At 44.2% G+C, this 19,257-nt stretch overlaps 1 protein-coding gene across 3 annotated transcripts in view; it reads left to right on the forward strand.

Annotated features, from left to right (window-relative positions):
• Positions 1-19,257, forward strand: part of LOC122558575 (RNA-binding Raly-like protein) — a 1,039,906-nt gene that overhangs the window by 267,881 nt on the left and 752,768 nt on the right. For all 3 annotated transcript variants that reach the window (XM_043707327.2, XM_043707325.2, XM_043707326.2), the window contains exon 3: positions 6,020-6,292. In XM_043707327.2, coding sequence (XP_043563262.2) covers positions 6,037-6,292 — 256 coding nt within the window. In that variant the 5' untranslated portion in view covers positions 6,020-6,036. The remainder of the gene's footprint in view (positions 1-6,019; positions 6,293-19,257) is intronic.

A 19,257-nucleotide genomic window follows, 5' to 3' on the forward strand; every position in this document is an offset into this window, starting at 1 on the left:
CCTGGCCAGTCAGGGGCACAGGCAGGAGATTCTGTGGCCAGGAGCGAGAACTCAGGATGGTATATTGTCTTAGAGGAGGTGAGGACTGCAGATTCTGGAGCTCAAAGTCGAGAGTGTTGTGCTGGTCAGGCAGCATCTGAGAAGCAGGAGAATCAATGTTTCAGGCCTAAGCCCTTCATCAGGAATAAGGCTTCTGGGTCGGGGCTGAGATATAAATGGGAGGGGGGGTTGGGGCTGGGGAGCAGGTAGCTGAGAATGCGATAGGTGGATGAAGGTGAGGGAGAAGGTGATAGGTCAGAGGGGTGAGTGATGGATGTTACCGGATGGCGGTGCCGAGTTGGAGGACACGCAGGTCCTGGGCCTCCACCACCGCCAAACCATTACCACCTGACACCTGGAGGAGGAACACCTCATCTTCCGCCTTGGGACCCTGCAACCGCACGGGATCAATGTGGATTTCAACAACTTCCTCATTTCCCCAACCCCCCACATTATCCCAGTCCCAAGCCTCCAACGTAGCACTGCCCTCTGGACCAGTCCATCACTCCCCCCTCTGACCTATCATCGTCTCCCTCATCTTCATCCACCTATCGCTTTCCGAGCTACCTGTCCCCAAACCGCTTAGTTATCTCTCAGCCCCGACCCACAAGCCTCATTGCTGATGAAAGGCTTATGCTCAAAATGTTGATTCTCCTGATCAATGTTGTCTCCCTGGTGCCAGGGTCATGGATGTCTTAAAACGATTGCAGCATATTGACAAAGGCGAGGGTGAGAAGCAGAAGGCTTATGAGTGTGTACCTATGTACACACTCATAAGAACAGCATAGGTAGGGAAAGGGTTAGGGCTTTGCAAAGGGAATACAGGAAGTTCAGTAGGAGGTCAAAAAGCATAACCTCAAAGGTGATAATCTCTGGATTACTCCCTGTGCCCCGTGTAAATGAGGGTAGAAATAGGAAGATAGGGCAGATAAATCAGTGGCTGCAGAGATGGTGCAGAGGACAAAGGATTCAGATTTTTGGATCATTGGGATCTCTTCTGGGGCAGAACAGACCTGTTCAAAAGGGACAGGTTTTATTTGAACTGAAGAGGGACCAATATCCTGGCAGGGAGATTTGCAGGTGATTTTTGGAGCCTTTAACAAGCAGAGGTGGAGATAGTAATGAGAATAGAGGAACAGATGAGGATGGTTCAGAAGTTAAAGAGAGCAAGTTAATTAAACAAGGCAGGCAAATGCAAGTCAGAGAACGAGGTAACTCTGAGGAATTAAACTGCATTTATTTCAATACCAGGGGTCTTACAGGTGAGGCAGATTAACTCAGGGCATGTATGGGAATATGAGACTGGGATATCATAGCTATTACAGAAACACGGCTGTGGAAGGGGCAGGACTAGCAGCTCAATGAGGAGGGGGAGTGGCATTTTTGATTAGGGAAATCGTTACTGCTGTACTTAGAGAGGAGCTTTCTGAGGGATCGTCCAGTGAAGCGATATGGGTGGAATTAAGAAATAAGAAAGGGATTTTCACCTTGATGGGATTGTACTATAGCCCCCCAATGGTCGGCAGGAAACTGAGGAGCAAAAATGTAGACAGATCTCAGATATCTAAAAGAAAAGTAGGGTTGAACTAGTAAGGTATTTTAACTTTCCAAACATAGACTTGGACTGCCGTAGTGTTGAGGGGTTAGATGGGGAGGAGTTTAAGTGCCTTCAAGAAAATTTTCTTTATCAATGTGTAGATGTATTTCCTAGGGAAGGAGCAAAACTTGCCCTTCTGTTATGAGATAAGGCAGGGCAAGTGACTGAGGTGTCGTGGGGAAGCACTTTGGGGCAAGTCATCAGAATTCTAATAGTTTTAAATAGTTATGGAAAAGGATAGGCCTTGTATAAAGGTTAATGTTCTTAATTGGAGTAATGTCAATTTTGGCAGTATGAGACAGGAACTCTCAAAAGTTGATTGGGGTAGGCTGTTTGCAGGTAAAGGGACACTAGAGTCATAAAGTCATAGAGATGTACAGCCCAACTCGCCCATGCCAACCAGATATCCTAACCTAATCTAGTCCCATTTGCTAGCACTTGGCCCATATCCCTCTAAACCCTCCCTATTCATATACCAATCCAGATGCCTTTTAATTGTTGCAATTTTGTTGGAAAATTGGAGGTTTTCAAAACTGAGATAACAAGAGTTAAGAGGAATTATGGAGTTTGTTATGGATAAACGTGAGGTCTTGCGTTTTGAATAGTCAAATCAAGGTAGGAGTTTCCTGGTGAATGGTAGGGCCTTAAGGAGTGTAACAGAACAGAGAGACCTTGGAGTTCTGGTGCACGGTTCTCTGAAAGTGGAGTCCCAGGTAGACAGGGCAGGGAAGAAGGCTTTGGTCACACTGGCCTACATCAGTCAGGGCACTGAGTATAGAAGTTGGGAAGTCATATTGCAGTTGTACAGGATGTTGGTGAAACTGCAGTTCTGTTTTGGCCACCTTGTTATAGGAAGGATGTTATTAAACTGGAAAGAGTGCAGAAGAAATTTACAAGGATGTTGCCAGGATTCAATGGTCTGAGTTACAGGGAGAGGTTGGACAAGCTAGGACGTTTTTCTTTAGAGCATAGGAGAATGAGAGGGAATCTTATAGAAGTGTGTAAGGTCATGAGATGCATTGATAGGGTGTCAATGCACTCAGTCTTGTTCCCAGGGTTGGGGAATCGAGGACTGGAGGGAATCGGTTTCAGGTGAGAGGGGAAAGAATAACAGGGAAACTGAGAGGCAACTTTTTTACCCAGCGGGTGGTACGCAAATGGAATGAGCTGCTAGCGGAAGTGGTTGAGGCGGGTACATTAACAACATTTAAAAGGCATTTGGACAAATACATGGATAGGAAAGGATTAGAAGGATATGGGCCAGGTGCAGGGAAATGGGGTTAGTGTGGATGGACCTTTTGGTCGGCTTGGGCCAAAGGACCTGTCTCCATGCTGTAGGACTTTAGGACTCTATATTTCTGTTAGAGTCAAAGGCAAGACTGGTAGGAGTAAGGAACGATGGATGAATAAAGGATTGAGGCTCTGGTTAAAAATTAAGAAGGAGGTATACGTTGGGTACAGATCAAGTGAATCTCTCATCCATGTGTGGATGGCAGTTTTTATTGTGAGGAAAGAAATGGAGGCTGGGCTACTTGGGGAAATAAATATTGATGTCTTGAAAGCAGTCTGCATTACAAAAGAGGAGACATTGGAGGCCTTAAAAAAAATGGTGAATAAATCTCCAGCACCTGATCAAGTGTATCCCAGGACATTGTGGAAAGTTAGGGAAGGAATTGTGGAGTCCCTAGCAGAGACATTTGTATCATTTACAGGCATGTGTGAGATGCTGGAGGACTGGAGAGTGGCTAATGTTGTGCCTTTATTTAAGAAAGACTATAAGGAGAAGCCTGAGAACTATAGACCGGTGAATCTGACATTGGTGGTGGCTGCGTGGTTGGAGGAACGTATGAACAATGGTTTTCCAAGACTGTGCCTGAGAGGAGGAATCTCCATTTTGATGACATGTGGAGAAAAGGAGACATGGGAATGATTTAAGTAAGTAATGAAGGGAACCAATAGGCTAGACAAGGGCTGGGTCCTACTTTTGAAATGGGAATACATTCAAAGAATTGAAATTAAATACATTAAAAGAAGCTGCTTATAAAACACCTGTATAAAAACCTGATGAGAAGTTAGAACCAGAGATACAAAATCAAATAACAATTGTTTCAAAGAAAAATAAAGGTGTTTACCTGGAAAATTAGGATTCTTTAAGGGATACTAAGAAGGTAGAAAATTTAGTCTGAAAACATTTGGGTAAGTAAGTTCAGAGAGCATGTTTGGCTTGCTAAATGGTCTAGTACTTTAGCTTATAGCACTGATGTTAAGCACTGTCTTCCTGGAGTTAAAGCACGATGAGAATTTAACGTGTCCTTCATCTCCAGAATCAAATTGTTCACCGTTTGCTACTTCTGTGTTATTAGAATTCCAAAGTGGCTGTTGGAAATTGTCCAATAGCTTGTAGTCTGCTGGCTCATGGAAACCAACAGCAATCAGGCTTTGTTTTCACCTTGGTTTCCCAAGACAGGAATCTAACCCAAACACTTGGAATTAAAAGCAAAGTGTGTTTTGTGGAGAACTGCCGCAAAGTTCTGATAAAGGGAGATAATCTTACACTTGGAATTGTTTCTCGGATGCTCCGTTCTCTTGTTTATGCCTCAGTACACAGTCTGCAAGCAGCCTTGCTTTCAAAGCAGCCCCTCTCTGTGACATCTACTCAATGGGTATAATGAATAAGGTTGACAAATCACTATAGCTGTGCATAAAGTCACTGGATCAAAACCTCACGGTGTCCCAAGTGGGTGAGCAAGCTGAATTTGATCCTCTTTGGTGTGTGTAAATAGCCAATGACCCAGTTTCCATTGAAGATACGTTGGGACGAGTTCACTCAACACTCCTGCGCTCACTGACTTACACTGCCCGCCCCTCCTCCCTCCTCCCTCCTCCCCATCCAGTTGATGATGTAAGTTTTACCCTGGTGTCCACATCCTCCGTGGCCTCACCACTTCCTTCTCCTCTCAAGCTGTCTCACCCTTTGGAACTCTATGTTCATCCAATTCCGGCCTCTCAGACACAATTTTAATCCCCTCTCAGTTGCCTGGCTCTGAAACTTGTTTGCTGTACCTCTCCACTTCAAACCCATCTCTTGGACCTCATTATTTCGTAACCTCTACTAATTTCCGAAAGTGGCTAAATGTCAACTGTCACCAGAAATAGTTCATGTGAAGCCCCCTGTGATATTTCACTTGGTTAAATGTTCTAAAGAAATCCAAGTTGTTCCTGAACTCAAATCATCTCATTTAACATTAATTCAAAGATGCTCCTGGACTTAGCAGTGTATGCTGAATGTATTTTAAAGCACAAACGCAACGTTATTTAATATCATTATGTTTCTATCAGCATTTTTCAGGTCACACCAAGGACTTTAGTAATGAACTGCAAACCATGCTGATTTTCCTCATTCACAGTATTGATTAGTGCTGTGCTTAGCTAATTGAGATTTCTGTTGAAGATGGGATTCAGGGCTAGCTTTGGATTATTAGCTTTATAACCCAAGATTGCAGGACGACTGAACTCTCAGAGGCATTCATCGATGTTAAGACTCCACCTGAAACGATGCTCATCAACTATTTAGGGAAGGTTACAAATTTTCTTTGGAGAAACTACTTTGAAACCAAACCACTCAATATTGCAAAAGAGAAAATGCTGGAAAATCTCAGCAGCTCTGGCAGCATCTGTAAGGAGAGAAAAGAGCTGACGTTTCAAGTCTAACTGACCCTTTGTCAAAGCCCTTTGTCAAAGCCGGCTTTGACAAAGAGCTTTGACAAAGGGTCAGTTAGACTTGAAACGTCAGCTCTTTTCTCTCCTTACAGATGCTGCCAGACCTGCTGAGATTTTCCAGCATTTTCTCTTTTGGTTTCAGATTCCAGCATCCGCAGTAATTTGCTTTTAATTTTGCAAAAGATCTGGTGATTTTTTTTTTAACTCCCCATCTTTATCTTTCGTTGAATTGAAATGAGTCTGTGTTAAGAGTTTTCTTGTTTCAAGGGTTAGTGCACTATTCCACAAGTATCTCCTCATTGCGCAGGTGTTGTTCAGCCTGGACAGTCCGACTGGCAATATACCTGCATTCCCACACGCGATCTGGAGTTGTGATAACCTCCAGGTTACGTTCCTCAACTCAGTCCCGGCATGGATTGGAATACGAGCAGAATGCAGTGTGGTTGCTTTCTCATATCCCCACCTGCATAGTAAGCAGCATCGGTGCTGCAGTATTCAGCAGCACGATGCGCAGAATTAACGCCATTGTTTGATTCAAATTCCTCATTTTCCAACCCGTTAGTGACTTAATTAACGCCTATGCACAGAGAACCTAAAAGAATGAAACTTTACAACGAGCCGCGTAGATCATTCTTTGCTCAAAGTTCATTTATACTTTTGCAGGTCCCTCCTAGAGGAAAATGTCAAGTAAGTCAGTGACCAGTAATGTGACCAATAAAAATGACCCCAAGTCCATCAACTCCAGAGTCTTCATTGGTAACCTAAACACAGCCATTGTGAAGAAGGCAGATGTGGAGGCCATCTTTGGGAAGTACGGCAAGATAGTGGGGTGCTCTGTGCACAAAGGATATGCGTTTGTGCAGTACGTATTTGAACGGAATGCCCGGGCTGCAGTGGCTGGAGAACACAACAGGATAGTGGCTGGGCAACCACTGGGTGAGTAATGACATCAAGCTTTACAGAAGGAGAGCGTTAAAGAAAAAAAAACATTGTCACATGAAAGGGCCATGCCAGATTGGCAGCTGTCCTGTTGATTAGAATGATCAGTGATTCATATTTGGGATTAGCAACAAATTCTTGCTTTGCAACCATCTCACATTGTGTCAGACATTGTTCTACTTTGCACTTGCCTCGCCATTCTCCAACCCACTTGTTTTGTCTCACGTTTAAGGTCTCTTTAAGATCCCAGTGTGGCTCTGAGAGATACTGGTAAAGTGAGAGCTCAGCCGTAAATAAAACCACAAGGTGCTGGAAATGCACAGCAGGTCTGGCTGTGTCAATGGAGAGAGAAGCAGAGTGAATATTTCAGAGTAAGGACCTTTTGTCAGAACTGAAAGAAAATAGGACCCTAATACTTTATAAGTAACTGAAAGGGTGGAGGGAGGGATGAAGGTATGGGGGAAGAATTCGATGAACTCACCAAACGTTTCACAGTACCAGAAACAAAGGGAGTGGTCATGGTTATAATAAACAAACAAAGAACTTGTTCAGTGTGAGTGTGAATGGCAGAATAATAAACAGCTATGCCCAAATCCAAAAAGATGAGAGGAGGAGCTGGGTTGAAATTGTTGAGCTGAATATTGATTCCACAAAGCTGTAAAGTGCCTAAACACAAGTTGACATGCTTTAACTCCAGCTTGTGGAGAGTTTCATTGGAAAACAACAGCAGACCGAGGACAGAGATGTCAGTGTGAGAGCAAAGTGAAATCTTGAAGAGACAAGCCGCTGGACACTTGGGATCTTGCTAGTGGTTGATCCTGAGCTACCAGTGGTTTATCATTTTAATTCTTCACCCTGCTTTCACACTGACATCTCTGACCTCGGTCTGCTTCAGTGTTACAATGAAGGTCAAAGGGAGCTGGAGGAATAGCATCTCATCTCCCTGTTTGGCACTTTGCAACATTCTGGACTTAACAATGTTAAACTGCAAGCTCTACGTTTCTCTCATCATATTTTCCAAGGGGTTTTTTTCTTGGCCTTTTGACATTATTAATCATGCTTTTGCTGTTCATACCCAATCTGGATAAATCCTTGAATACTGTAGTTGCTGGAGACACTCAGCAGGTTTGGTAGCATCTGTGAAGAGAGAAACAGAGTGAATGTTTCGAGCCGAGTGTGACTTTCCTTCAGAATGGTTTTTGATGAAGGATTAGACTGGACTCGAAACGTTAGCTCTGTTTCTGTCTCCAGACCGGATGTGTGTCACCAGAACTTTGCATTTATTTCTGAACAAATCCTTTGTTTCGTCATAAAGACAATTACCACTCTCTTTGACATTGTCACCACTCTGTTATTTAATCTCTCACAGTATCCACCCTCTCAGAAACCTTCCTGTTTGTATCTCTATCTTTCCCCTTTCACTCGCTTAAAAACCTGTTGCATTTTCCATGTTCCTCTAGTTCTGATAAAATGTCATTGTCCTGAAGCATTCATTATGTTCCTGTCCTCACAGATGCTGCCAGACCTGCTGAAAATTTGCAGCATTTTCTGTCTTTATTTCAGCATCTGCAGGGAATTTGCTTTTGCTTTTAGTGAGACTTCAGCTGCAGTGGTTGGCGATTTCAGTAACAGCCTGTTAACATTGAACTGCTGTGAGGGACCTAAATAAAATAAACTTTTAGTACCTTTGCAATAATATAAATGATTGAACTCAAAAATGTTACCAGTTGGCAACACAATTGAAATCACTGTCTAATTGAAAAATTATAGACAAAAAGGTTCAGTTTCACAAGTGGGCTCATTGATCACCAAGATTTCTAGTTCTAACCTTATGATTACAGCAACCTTTTATTTGTCTGCAGTCTTTGAAGAGAAAACCTTCTCGATGCTAATTTGTAACTTGTGCTATGCATTGTGAGAGCAAAGCTTTTCCAAGGTGCCTATAACAACTGCCTCACGTTTATGGTCAGAGCTCAGAAACCAGGCGTTGGAAGCACCGGTCATCTATAGATGAAACTGTCCTGATGGATCTTAGGAGAGCTGGTAGGAGTAATACATGTCTCCAGGATACTGGATAATCCATGAGCCTTTCAACAGGCTAATAGTGGAGTGGTGCAAGATTTGAGAAAGATTGATAACTTTGGATCCCCACTCTGTGGGGAATCCTTCCAGCTTTGTGACTAATGTGGAAGAGGATTGAGTTTCTATCGATTTGATGCAGTGATGTATTATTTTGGAATGGCCACACGCATTGTGCACTAAGCACAAAGTGTTCAGGACTGTTCCATCACTGTACCATCCTATTCAGAGAGTTTATTGATGGGTTAGTTTGCGCACACATGCTAGATTGTACATGTGATAGCTTTTATTCCACTGAAAGGCGCAGACCTAGAGTGCCAGCTACCTGTAAGACTGAGGGAAAGGTTACGTTCTATACTTGGTGATGCTAGGTGGTTTTCCGAAGACTGAGCGTTGCCCAAGGGTGACAGAGTGAGAAAGGAAAAGGAGCAGTTTACCTCGGAGTAGGCCTGATCCATGCATCGTCACTGACAGTACTGCATGCAATGTCTGTCTTATTTAGCCTTGAAACATGCAAGTTAAAATAAAATCATTGGATTAACCTGTGGAAGATTTAACATAACCAACTAAGGGGCTCACGTAGTTAACTTGATCGCAAAAAAAACACAAGTGAAAATGTGCAGTGGATCTTGCGCTGAAGCAGTGGCGTGTGCTCTCCAGGGCCTGGCTTTTTAGTAAAAAGCATAACTGGGCTGTTGGCTGAAGAGAGTCCTATAAGTGCCCAGCTGATTTTCAACCTCAGCGTGGCATGGTGGCTCAGTGCTGCCCCCACAGTGCTAGGGACCTGGGGGGTTCAATCCCAGCCTCGGGGGCTGTTTGTGTGGAGTTTGCACGTTCTCCCCATGTCTGCATGTGTTTCCTCCCACAATCCAAAGGTGTGCAGATGAGGTGAATTGGCCATGCTAAATGGCCCCGTAATGTCAAGGGGTGTGTAGGTTAGGGGAATGGGTCTGGGCGGGTTACTCTTCAGAGGATTGGTGTGGACTTGTTGGGCCGAAGGGCCTACTTCCACACTGTCAGGATTCTATATTTCTAATATTCAGCTGCCCAGCATTGCCATCCCTCAATGGGTGGGTGAGGATTCAATCAAGCCTGTGCCAGCTCTTTGAGAGAGCTATCCTTTTGGTCTCACTTCCCTTTGCTCTTTTCCTATCATGTTACAGTTCTGTCCTTTTCGAAACACTAACTTTGCCTCTCATCCACACCATCTGCTCCTCTTTCTTTGATGTAGCAGTGACTTGGAGTGGGGAGGGTATGTTTGTGTCTTCACTGATTTGAACCGACTGAGATTAAGACCGCTTTTTCAAAGAAAACAGCGCTGCGGGACGCTGGAGATGTGAAACGGAAACTGGAAATCGCTGGTGAAACTCAGCAGGTCTGGCAGCACCAGTAGAGAGAAGGCAGACTCAGAGTCTGCTTCCTCTTCACAGATGCTGCTGGACCTGCTGAGTTTCTCCAGCAATTTCTGTTCTTGTTTCTGCTTTTTGCCATGGTTTGAGTGGGCTCTTGCGTAGTGAGAGAGACAGGAAAGGTGACTGTCTGTCATAAATTTCAGCCTGATGCAAGAAACGCCAGTGAAACCTGGAAATGACCAGCACTGATCCAAACTGGTCTGCAAATACCTAAAAATGGCACTGCAGCTGGTGCTAGTTGTGCGAGCTTTTGACAATATCGAACTGAGCTTTCCTGACTGAAAAGTGTGGTGCTGGAAAAGCACAGCCGGTCAGGCAGCATCCAAGGAGCAGGAGAATCGACGTTTCGGGTATAAGCCCTACATCAGAAATGATGATGGGCTCATGCTTCTTTCTTGATGAAGGGCCTCTGTCCGAAACGTCGACTCTCCTGCTCCTCGGATGCTGCCTGACCGGCTGTGCTTTTCCAGCACCACACTGTTCGACTCTGATCTCCATCATCCGCAGTCCTGACTTTCTCCTGAGTTTTCCTAATGCCAATCTAATGAGCTCAGGTTAATCAATTCTTCCCACTTTCCAGAAATACTAGTTTGTCGCTGCTAGAATTGGCACTTAATTGATCAGCACAAGCGAAGGGAAATTTGTAACTGATCCTCAATCTGCTTTTGACAGCTACAACGTTCATGTGACTGCCACACGCAAACTTTAATTGCCTTTTTGTGCAGATTAGACCAATACATGAATGATGTGTTGACATAGAGTCACGAATCATAGAGTCCCTACCCTGTGGAAGCTGCCAATTCAGCCTATCAAGTCCACACTGGCCCTCTGAAGAGCATCCCACCCAGACCCAAGCCCTATCCTGTCCCTGCATTTCCCATGGCTAATCCACCAAGCCCGCACACTATGCACAATTGAGCATGACCAATCCACCTAAACTACCCATCTTTGGACTGTGGGAAGAATCCGGAGGAAACCCATGCAGACATGGGAAGAATGTGCAAGCTCCACACAGGCAGTCGCCCGAGGGTGGAATCGAACCCGGATCCCTGACGCTGTGAGGCAGCAGTGCTAACCTCTGAGCCATCGTATTGCCCTAATGTTTGACAGCTTGACCACTTACATTGTCAGAAATGACATGTGCTCTCAGAAGCCAGAATGTACTCGTGATCATTAGATAAATAGTTGAAACACAATTGCTGGAAATTGCTGGAAAAGCTCAGCAGGTCTGGCAGCATCCGTGGAGAGAAATTAGAGTTAACTGATTTCAGCCCTTTCCTCAGAACCGATGGTCGCTAGAAAAAAGCTGGCTTTTATGTCGAAGTTGTGGTGGGGGGAGGTGTTAAGGAGGAAACGATAGGTGGGGATAGAGCCCAAAGAGAGAGAGAAAGCAGTTGGACAGACAAAAGAGTGGATAACATTCGCAAATAATTGAAATTGCCTGATCTCTGCACATTGAGAACACTTCCAGCGTCACCAGAGTTTTCAGTCTTGGACTGTGCTTGAACCGAGAATTGCTTTGCATTTCCACTGCTAAGTTATTTTGTGTTTCATCTGTGACTGATATCTCAGGTTCTAAAAAAATAGCATGCTGGAAAAGCCAGACGGAATCCTGGTTTAACTCCAGCTGGAGTACAGTCTGTTCAAACCAAAATATGGGCTTGTGTTTACTCACAGCTTGTGGGAATCTTGAATCTGCACATCTCCACTGTTACTACAGGTTTATTAAACTGAATGGCTGCACGATTACTGACACGGTGCTATTTCCAATTATTACCTGATGCAATATTTGTACAGGCTGCTTATAAGTAAATGCAAAGTGGCTTGGGTTTTTCTACAAGCACGAGATTAATGTTATAGCCCAGAGGTCAGGAGGTGTGAGATCATCCTCAGGATGCAGTCTCCAACCATGCATAGCTTTCCGACAGATACCTGCCAGTTATTTTCGAAACTGAGATTATAAAGTTCCCCTGGGGTCTACCCTTAGCAAGCTGACATTTCTTTTTACCACTTCCACAACATTAAAATTGAACAAACACTGGGCCTGGTGCAGGCCACTGAACAAGACCGACACATTCCTTTGGGCATGAATCTGCATGGCTCTGCTGAAGACCAAGGCAAGAGTGAGCTACGTAACACAAGCCTCCAGAGCCCAAAATGCCAGCCAGGAGTTAGATTCTGATAAACACCAACAGATGCTCCCAAACGTTTTGGGCATTTTAGGATATGTACTCTTAACTTTATCACAAGAGTTTGCATCATCAGAATAACCCACAATTCAGGAACTGTACCTATTTCAAAGTCAATATGCAGGGGACTGCGAAATATATAATAATATGCTGATTTACCAATACAATTGACATCTTATACCAGTGGTTTGATTTTGTTACAATATGAAATTCATACCTATGGACTGAGCTGCCAGAGGAAGTGCCGAAGGTGGTAGGGGGCGTGAATAGGAATGGTTGAGAGGAATATGGGCCAAATGCTGGCAAATAGGACGAGATTAATTTCGAATATCTGGTCAACATATGACAAGTTGGACTGCAAGGTCTGTTTCTGTGCTGTATGACTCTACAACTCTATGTCAAATGCCCTGGCTCATGTGCCTCGTTATATTTTGGAAAGCCACAACACAAGATGATTCGACAAAGCGTGAAAAGTGCACTGAGGAACATCAGATAATATTTTTAGACCAAGTCAATAGAGGAGATGAGTCAAGAGTGTGGTGCTGGAAAAGCACAGCAGGTCAGGCAGTATTCGAGGAGCAGGAGAATCAACATTTCGGGCTTAAGCCCTTCGTCAGGATGAGAGGATTATGCCTGAAACGTTGACTCTCCTGCTCCTCGGATGCTGCCTGACCTGCTGTGTTTTTCCAGCAACACACTCTCTACTTTGATCTCTAGCATCTGCGGACCTTTCTGTCTCCCAATAGAGGAGATGAGAAAGTAAGAGTGTATGTTATTGATCACTGCGAAAAAAGGTGCAGCACAAACTTAATTAAATCCTAACCAGGGATGGGTTTTGGCAGGTTTGTCAAGATAGGTGTTTGCGACAAGTCGGTGATATCTCTTTCCACGCAAGCTGAGATGAGCTCTTTGTGGTCCTTCAGAATGATGAAGAGTTTTAATGCGATGATTCCCTGGTAGCTGACGTGGTGGTGACAGAGAAGAACTTTTCAGCAATTCCTAACATGAATTAAAGTGAAGGTTAGCTCAGTGCAGTTGGAATGACAAATTCTCTGCTGCCAACCATTGTCGAAGCCGAGAGTATTAATTCATTTCGAAGGACGTTCGGTAATTATTTGTAAAATGGTTGGCTACTGCGGAGAAATTTGTCATTGATTGGGTGAATGATCTGTTTGTGTGCTGTGAATTTCTCCAACTCCACAAAATTGTCATGAAATAGAAATTGAATCATTGTGCGAATAGAAGCAAATATTAAGGCATCTGACCTCACTTTCGGAATTCAGAGATGAACTGCAAACGGAGAAAGCCTCTGGTTTCATCAATTTAACGTCCTTTGAAGGCAGATTTGCAAATTGATGAGATCAAAATTCATAAAGGACTTTCAAGTGAAATAGCTGATCAGATGTAACTTGATGAGATCAAATCTGAAGCACAGTCAGCAGTGTTCAGTCATATTACACATCAAATAGCTAGCTCCAATATCAAATTAATGCATACTTTGACCAAGGAAGTGAAGGTAGGAATTTGTAAGTGGGACTCAATTTAGTACAATATGTTGACGAGACCAGCATTAGCCATCCATTATTGCCCTTGAGCAGATTAGTTTGCTCGGCCATTTCAGAGTCAAGAATAGTGTTGTGGGTCTGGAGTCATATGTAGTCAAGACCAGGTAAGGACAGCAGATTTCCTTCCCTCAAGGACGTTAGTGAATCAGAGAATCCCTACAGTGCAGAAAGAGACCATTTAGCCCATCAAGTCTGCACTGTCCCTCCGAATAGCATCCCACCCATCCTGTTCCCATAATCCTGCATTTCCTGTGGCTAATCCACCTAGCCTACACCTCCTTAGATGCTATGCGGCCGGTCAACATGGCCAACCCACCTCCCCTACACATCTTTTGACTGTGGGAGGAAACCCACGCAGATGCGGGTAGAATGTGCAAACTCCACACAGACAGCCCCCTGAGAGTGGAATCGAACCTAGGTCTCTGGTGCTGTGAGGCAATGGTGCTGCCCACTGTGCTACCCCTTCAAATGAGTTTTTTGAACAGTTAATGTTTGCTCCTTGGTCACCCTTACTTAGACTCGGTTTTAATTCTAGATTATACTAAATGGTGGGCTTTGAATTCATTGAAGGAATTGCCTGGGCTTTGGGATTTCTAGCCCAGTAACAATGCTACTTTGCAATCACCTCCCCAGGATAAATAAATCTTCATTCATTCTTTTGACAAGGAGCTGTTTGATTGCATAGTCAAACATAGCAATATGCAATTGTCAAATTGTTGTGTAACTATCTACAAGGCTGGTTTAAAAGAAAAGTATATATTTGGGACTGGTGCTGGATGTAGAAGCCTTTAGCCGACAGCTAGCTACTTCTGAACTGGGAAATACTTGGTCTTCATCAAAATGGCAGGACAATGTTGAAGTAGTGATCACTCCCAAAAAGGTAGGCAAGACTTAGAACATATAAATACCTCCCTCTGCAATATCCCGACTGTCTTTACACACAAGAAACCGGGACAACCTGGGAATGCTTCCGTTGGATAGTAACCATAAGAAAACCCTGTACTTTATTCAAATTGGGATTAAATTTGATCACTTTTATCAGTTTTAATTGGCTCAGTGGTTAGCACTTCTGCCTCACAGCATCAGGTACCCGGATTCAATTCTACCCTCGGCCACTGTCTGTGTGGAGTTTGCACAACCTCCCCGTGTCTGTTTGGGTTTCCTCTGAGTGCTCTGGTTTTCTCCCACAGTCCAAAGGTGTGCAGGTCAGGTCAATTGGCCGTGCTAACTTGCCCCTAGTGTCCAGGCAAGTGCAGGCAAGGTGGATTGGTGAAGGGGTTAGGTCTGGGTGGGATGCTGTTTGGAGGGTCAGCGTAGACTTGATGGGCTGAATGCTGTAGGGATTCTGTGGTTATTCCAAGATTCCACCTCAGATCTCCTCTCTGCAACTTGTGAACTCTGGGATGTATGACCTTTGACAATCATAGGTAGAAATGATATAACCACATTTGTGTGAGATCATCCAAAATCTGGGCTTGAATTGTGGCTTTGAGCACCTCCTATAGGTGTTAATGAAATCACTGACAACTCGAGGAAGCAGAAAGTATCTCATTTGATTCCTGTGATATGCTGACTCGGCTAATGTGCAAACAGGAAAGTGGCCCCTACAAAGAAATTATTGAATCAGCCAAAGTTTCCACTCTTGAATACGATCCAGTGAAAGATGAGTCTGTACGCAGGCATGTGTGTGTACATATACACATACACACAGATTAATTTGTTTGGACCAATGTCCTGTTTGGTCATGTGACCTGCCTCTGTGTTGTGTCGACTCCTGGCACACTCCTAGATTCACATGGCAAAAGTTTTTTCTCAACTTCTGACTCGAGTGCGATTAGGGCCAGTCAAGGATAGTAGTGGGAAGTTGTGCATAGAGTCAGAGGAGATAGGGGAAGCGCTAAATGAATAGTTTTCATCAATGGAAAAAGACAATGTCGTCGAAGAGAATACTGAGATACAGGCTACGAGACTAGATGGGATTAAGGTTCACAAGGAGGAGGTGTTAGCAATTCTGGTAAGTGTGAAAATTGATAAGTCCCCTGGGCCAGATGGGATTTATTATAGGAATCTCTGGGCAGCCAGGGAGGAGATTGCCTAGCCTTTGGCCTTGATCTTTATGTCGTCATTGTTGACAGGAAAAGTGCCAGAAGACTGGAGGATAGCAAATGTTGTCCCCATGTTCAAGAAGGAGAGTATAGACAACCCTGGGAATTATAGACCTGTGAGCCTTACTTCAGTTGTGGGTAAAATGTTGGAAAGGATTATAAGAGATAGGATTTATGATCATGTAGAAAGGAATACGTTGATTAGGGATAGTCAGCATGGTTTTGTGAAGGGTAGGTCGTGTCTCACAAACCTTACAGAGCTCTTTGAGAAGGTGACCAAACAGGTGGATGAGGGTAAAGCAATTGAGGTGGTGTGTATGGATTTCAGTAAGGTGTTTGATAAGGTTCACCACGGTAGGCTATTGCACAAAATATGGAGGCATGGGATTGAAGATGATTTAGTGGTTTGGATAAGGAATTGGTGAGCTGAAAGAGGACAGAGTGGTGGTTAATGGGAAATATTCATCCTGGAGCTCAGTTACTAGTGGGTTACCGCAAGGATCTGTTTTGTGGCCACTGCTATTTGTCATTTTTATAATGACCTGGATGAGGTGTGGAAGGATGGGTTAGTAAATTTGCAGGTGACACTAAGGTCAGTGGAGTTCCGAAGGATGTTGCAGGTTACAGAGGGACATAGATAAGCTGCAGAGCTGGGCTGAGAGGTGGCAAATGGAGTTTAATGTGGAAAAGTGTGAGGTGATTCACTTTGAAGGAGTAACAGGAATGCAGAGTACTTGGCTAATGGTAAGATTCTTGGTAGTGTAGATGAGCAGAGAGATCTTGGTGTCCATGCATGTAGATCCCTGAAAGTTTCCACCTAGGTGGATAGGGTTGTGATAAGGCATACGGTGTGTTAGCTTTTATTGGTAGAGGGATTGAGTTTCTGAGCCATGAAGTCATGCTGCAGCTGTATAAAACTCTGGTGCGGCTGCATTTGGAATATTGTGTACAGTTCTGGTCATCACATTATAGGAAAGATGTGGAAGCTTTGGAAAGGGTTCAGAGGAGATTTACTAGGATGTTGCCTGGTATGGAGGAAAGGACTTACAAGGAAAGGCTGAGGGACTTGAGGCTGTTTTTGTTAGAGAGAAGGAGGTTGAGAGGTGACTTAATAGAGACATATAAGATAATCAGAGGGTTAGATAGGGTGGACAGGGAGAGTCTTTTTCCTCAGATGGTGATCACTAGCATGAGGGGACATAGCATTAAATTGAGGGGTGATAGATATAGGACAGATGTCAGAGGCAGGTTCTTTCTTCAGAGAAGAGCAGGGGCATGGGACGCTCTTCCTGCAATAGTAGTAGACTCGCCAACTTTAGGACATTTAAATGGGCATTGGATGGGCATATGGATGAGAATGGAATAGTGTAGGTTAGATGGGCTTCAGATTGGTTCCACAGGTCAGCGCAACATCAAGGGCCAAAGGGTGTGTACTGTGCTGGAATGTTCTATGTTCTCCACTCACCTGAGGCTTGGTGACCCTCAGGTTAAACCACCACCAGTCATCTCTCCCTCTCTCTTTCTCCCTCTCTCTTTCTCCCTCTCTCTTTCTCCCACTCTCTCTTTCTCCCTCTCTCTTTCTCCCTCTCTGTCTCTGTCTCTGTCTCTCTCTCTCTGGTGAGAGAGCAGCTCTACTGGGCTATAGTGACATTACCCAGAATTTACCATGTAAATGGCAGGTTTAATGTGTTTTCATTTCAGGTCCACAGGCTACATGCTTGTATTCTGTTCCTTGTAGGCTGTGGAGTCTATCTGAGCTCAATAGATATTCAAAGTTTGTGAGAAGATTTGTAGCTCGGGTGCTCGTTGTTGTGGTTCTGTTCGCCGAGCTGGGAATTTGTGTTGTAGACGTTTCGTCCCCTATTTAGGTGACATCCTCAGTGCTTGGGATCCTCCTGTGAAGCGCTTCTGTGATGTTTCCTCCGGTATTTATAGTGGTTTGTATCTGCCGCTTCCGGTTGTCAGTTCCAGCTGTCCGCTGCAGTGGTCGGTATATTGGGTCCAGATCGATGTGCTTATGATTGAATCTGTGGATGAGTGCCATGCCTCTAGGAATTCCCTGGCTGTTCTCTGTTTGGCTTGTCCTATAATAGTAGTGTTGCCCCCAGTCGAACTCATGTTACTTGTCATCTGCGTGTGCGGCTACTAAGGATAGCTGGTCGTGTCGTTTCGTGGCTAGTTGGTGTTCATGGATGCGGATCGTTAGCTGTCTTCCTGTTTGTCCTATGTAGTGTTTTGTGCAGTCCTTGCATGGGATTTCGTACACCACATTGGTTTTGCTCATGCTGGGTATTGGCTCCTTCGTCCTGGTGAGTTGTTGTCTGAGAGTGGCTGTTGGTTTGTGTGCCGTTATGAGTCCTAGTGGTAGCAGTAGTCTGGCTGTCAGTTCGGAAATGCTCCTGATGTATGGTAGTGTGGCTAGTCCTTTGGGTTGCGGCATGTCCTCATTCTGTTGATCCACAGATTCAATCAACAAACACATCGACCTGGACCCAATATACCGACCACTGCAGCGGACAGCTGGAACTGACAACCGGAAGCGGCAGATTCAAACCACTACAAATGCTGGAGGAAAGATCACAGAAGCGCTTCACAGGAGGCTCCCAAGCACTGAGGATGTCACCTAGACAGGGGACGAAACGTCTGCAACACAAATTCCCAGCTCGGTGAACAGAACCACATCAATAGATATTCGGCGAGTTAATTCAAAGCTTCAGGTTTGAAATTGGAACCTTGACTTTATTTGCGTCAAAGTTAATTCACAGCTTGTGGACTCAGTAGCTCTGACATTTACTGTTTTTGAGAATTTTTTTTTACACGTTCCAAACGGCTGCTTTTGTTTGTGCTTCAAGTGTGAAACAGAACGTGGACAATGTGTGATGTTGGAAATGTGACAAATACCTGAGCATTGTGGGCCAACTTTTACAATGGATATGTAATTACAATGGAGATATGTAATTACATTTTTTGAGGAGCAGATAATTATTTGAGCAACTTCTGTTATTACACACAGCTTACACGGAGCGAGAAAAGAGGCGTTCATAGACTTGAAGTGATTGAATGAATAAGAAGAAACTGTTTCCAATTTCAGAAAGGTCAAGGCTTGGTAATTGGTGGAAGAATCAGGAACACGATGAGAATGCTACTCTACAGCAAATTGTTCTGAGCTGGAATACATTGCTTAGAAGGGTGATGGCACCAGTTTCCATCATAACTTGAAAAGGGAACTTGGATAAATAATTAAAACATAAAACATAGAAAAGTACAGCACAGAACAGACCCTTTGGCCCACGATGTTGTGCCAAGGTTTAATCCAAATGTAAAATATACTAACTTAACCTACGCACCTCTCAACTCATTGTTGTCCAAGTGCATGTCCAGCAGTCACTTAAATGTCCCCAATAACTCTGTTTCCACCATCACAGCTGGCAACACATTCCATGCATTCGCAACTCTCTGCGCAAAGATCCTCCCTCCGACGTCTCCTTTATACCTTCCTCCTAATATCTTCAAACTATAACCCCTCGTACCAGTCAATCGTGCCCTGGGGAAAAGTCTCTGGCTGTTGACTCTATCTATTCCACTCATTATTTTGTACACCTCGATCAGGTC

The sequence above is a fragment of the Chiloscyllium plagiosum genome, unplaced genomic scaffold, assembly GCF_037043375.1.
Source record: "Chiloscyllium plagiosum isolate Xiang-an unplaced genomic scaffold, Cpla_swu_hap1 HiC_scaffold_17, whole genome shotgun sequence".
Lineage (NCBI taxonomy): Eukaryota > Metazoa > Chordata > Chondrichthyes > Orectolobiformes > Hemiscylliidae > Chiloscyllium > Chiloscyllium plagiosum.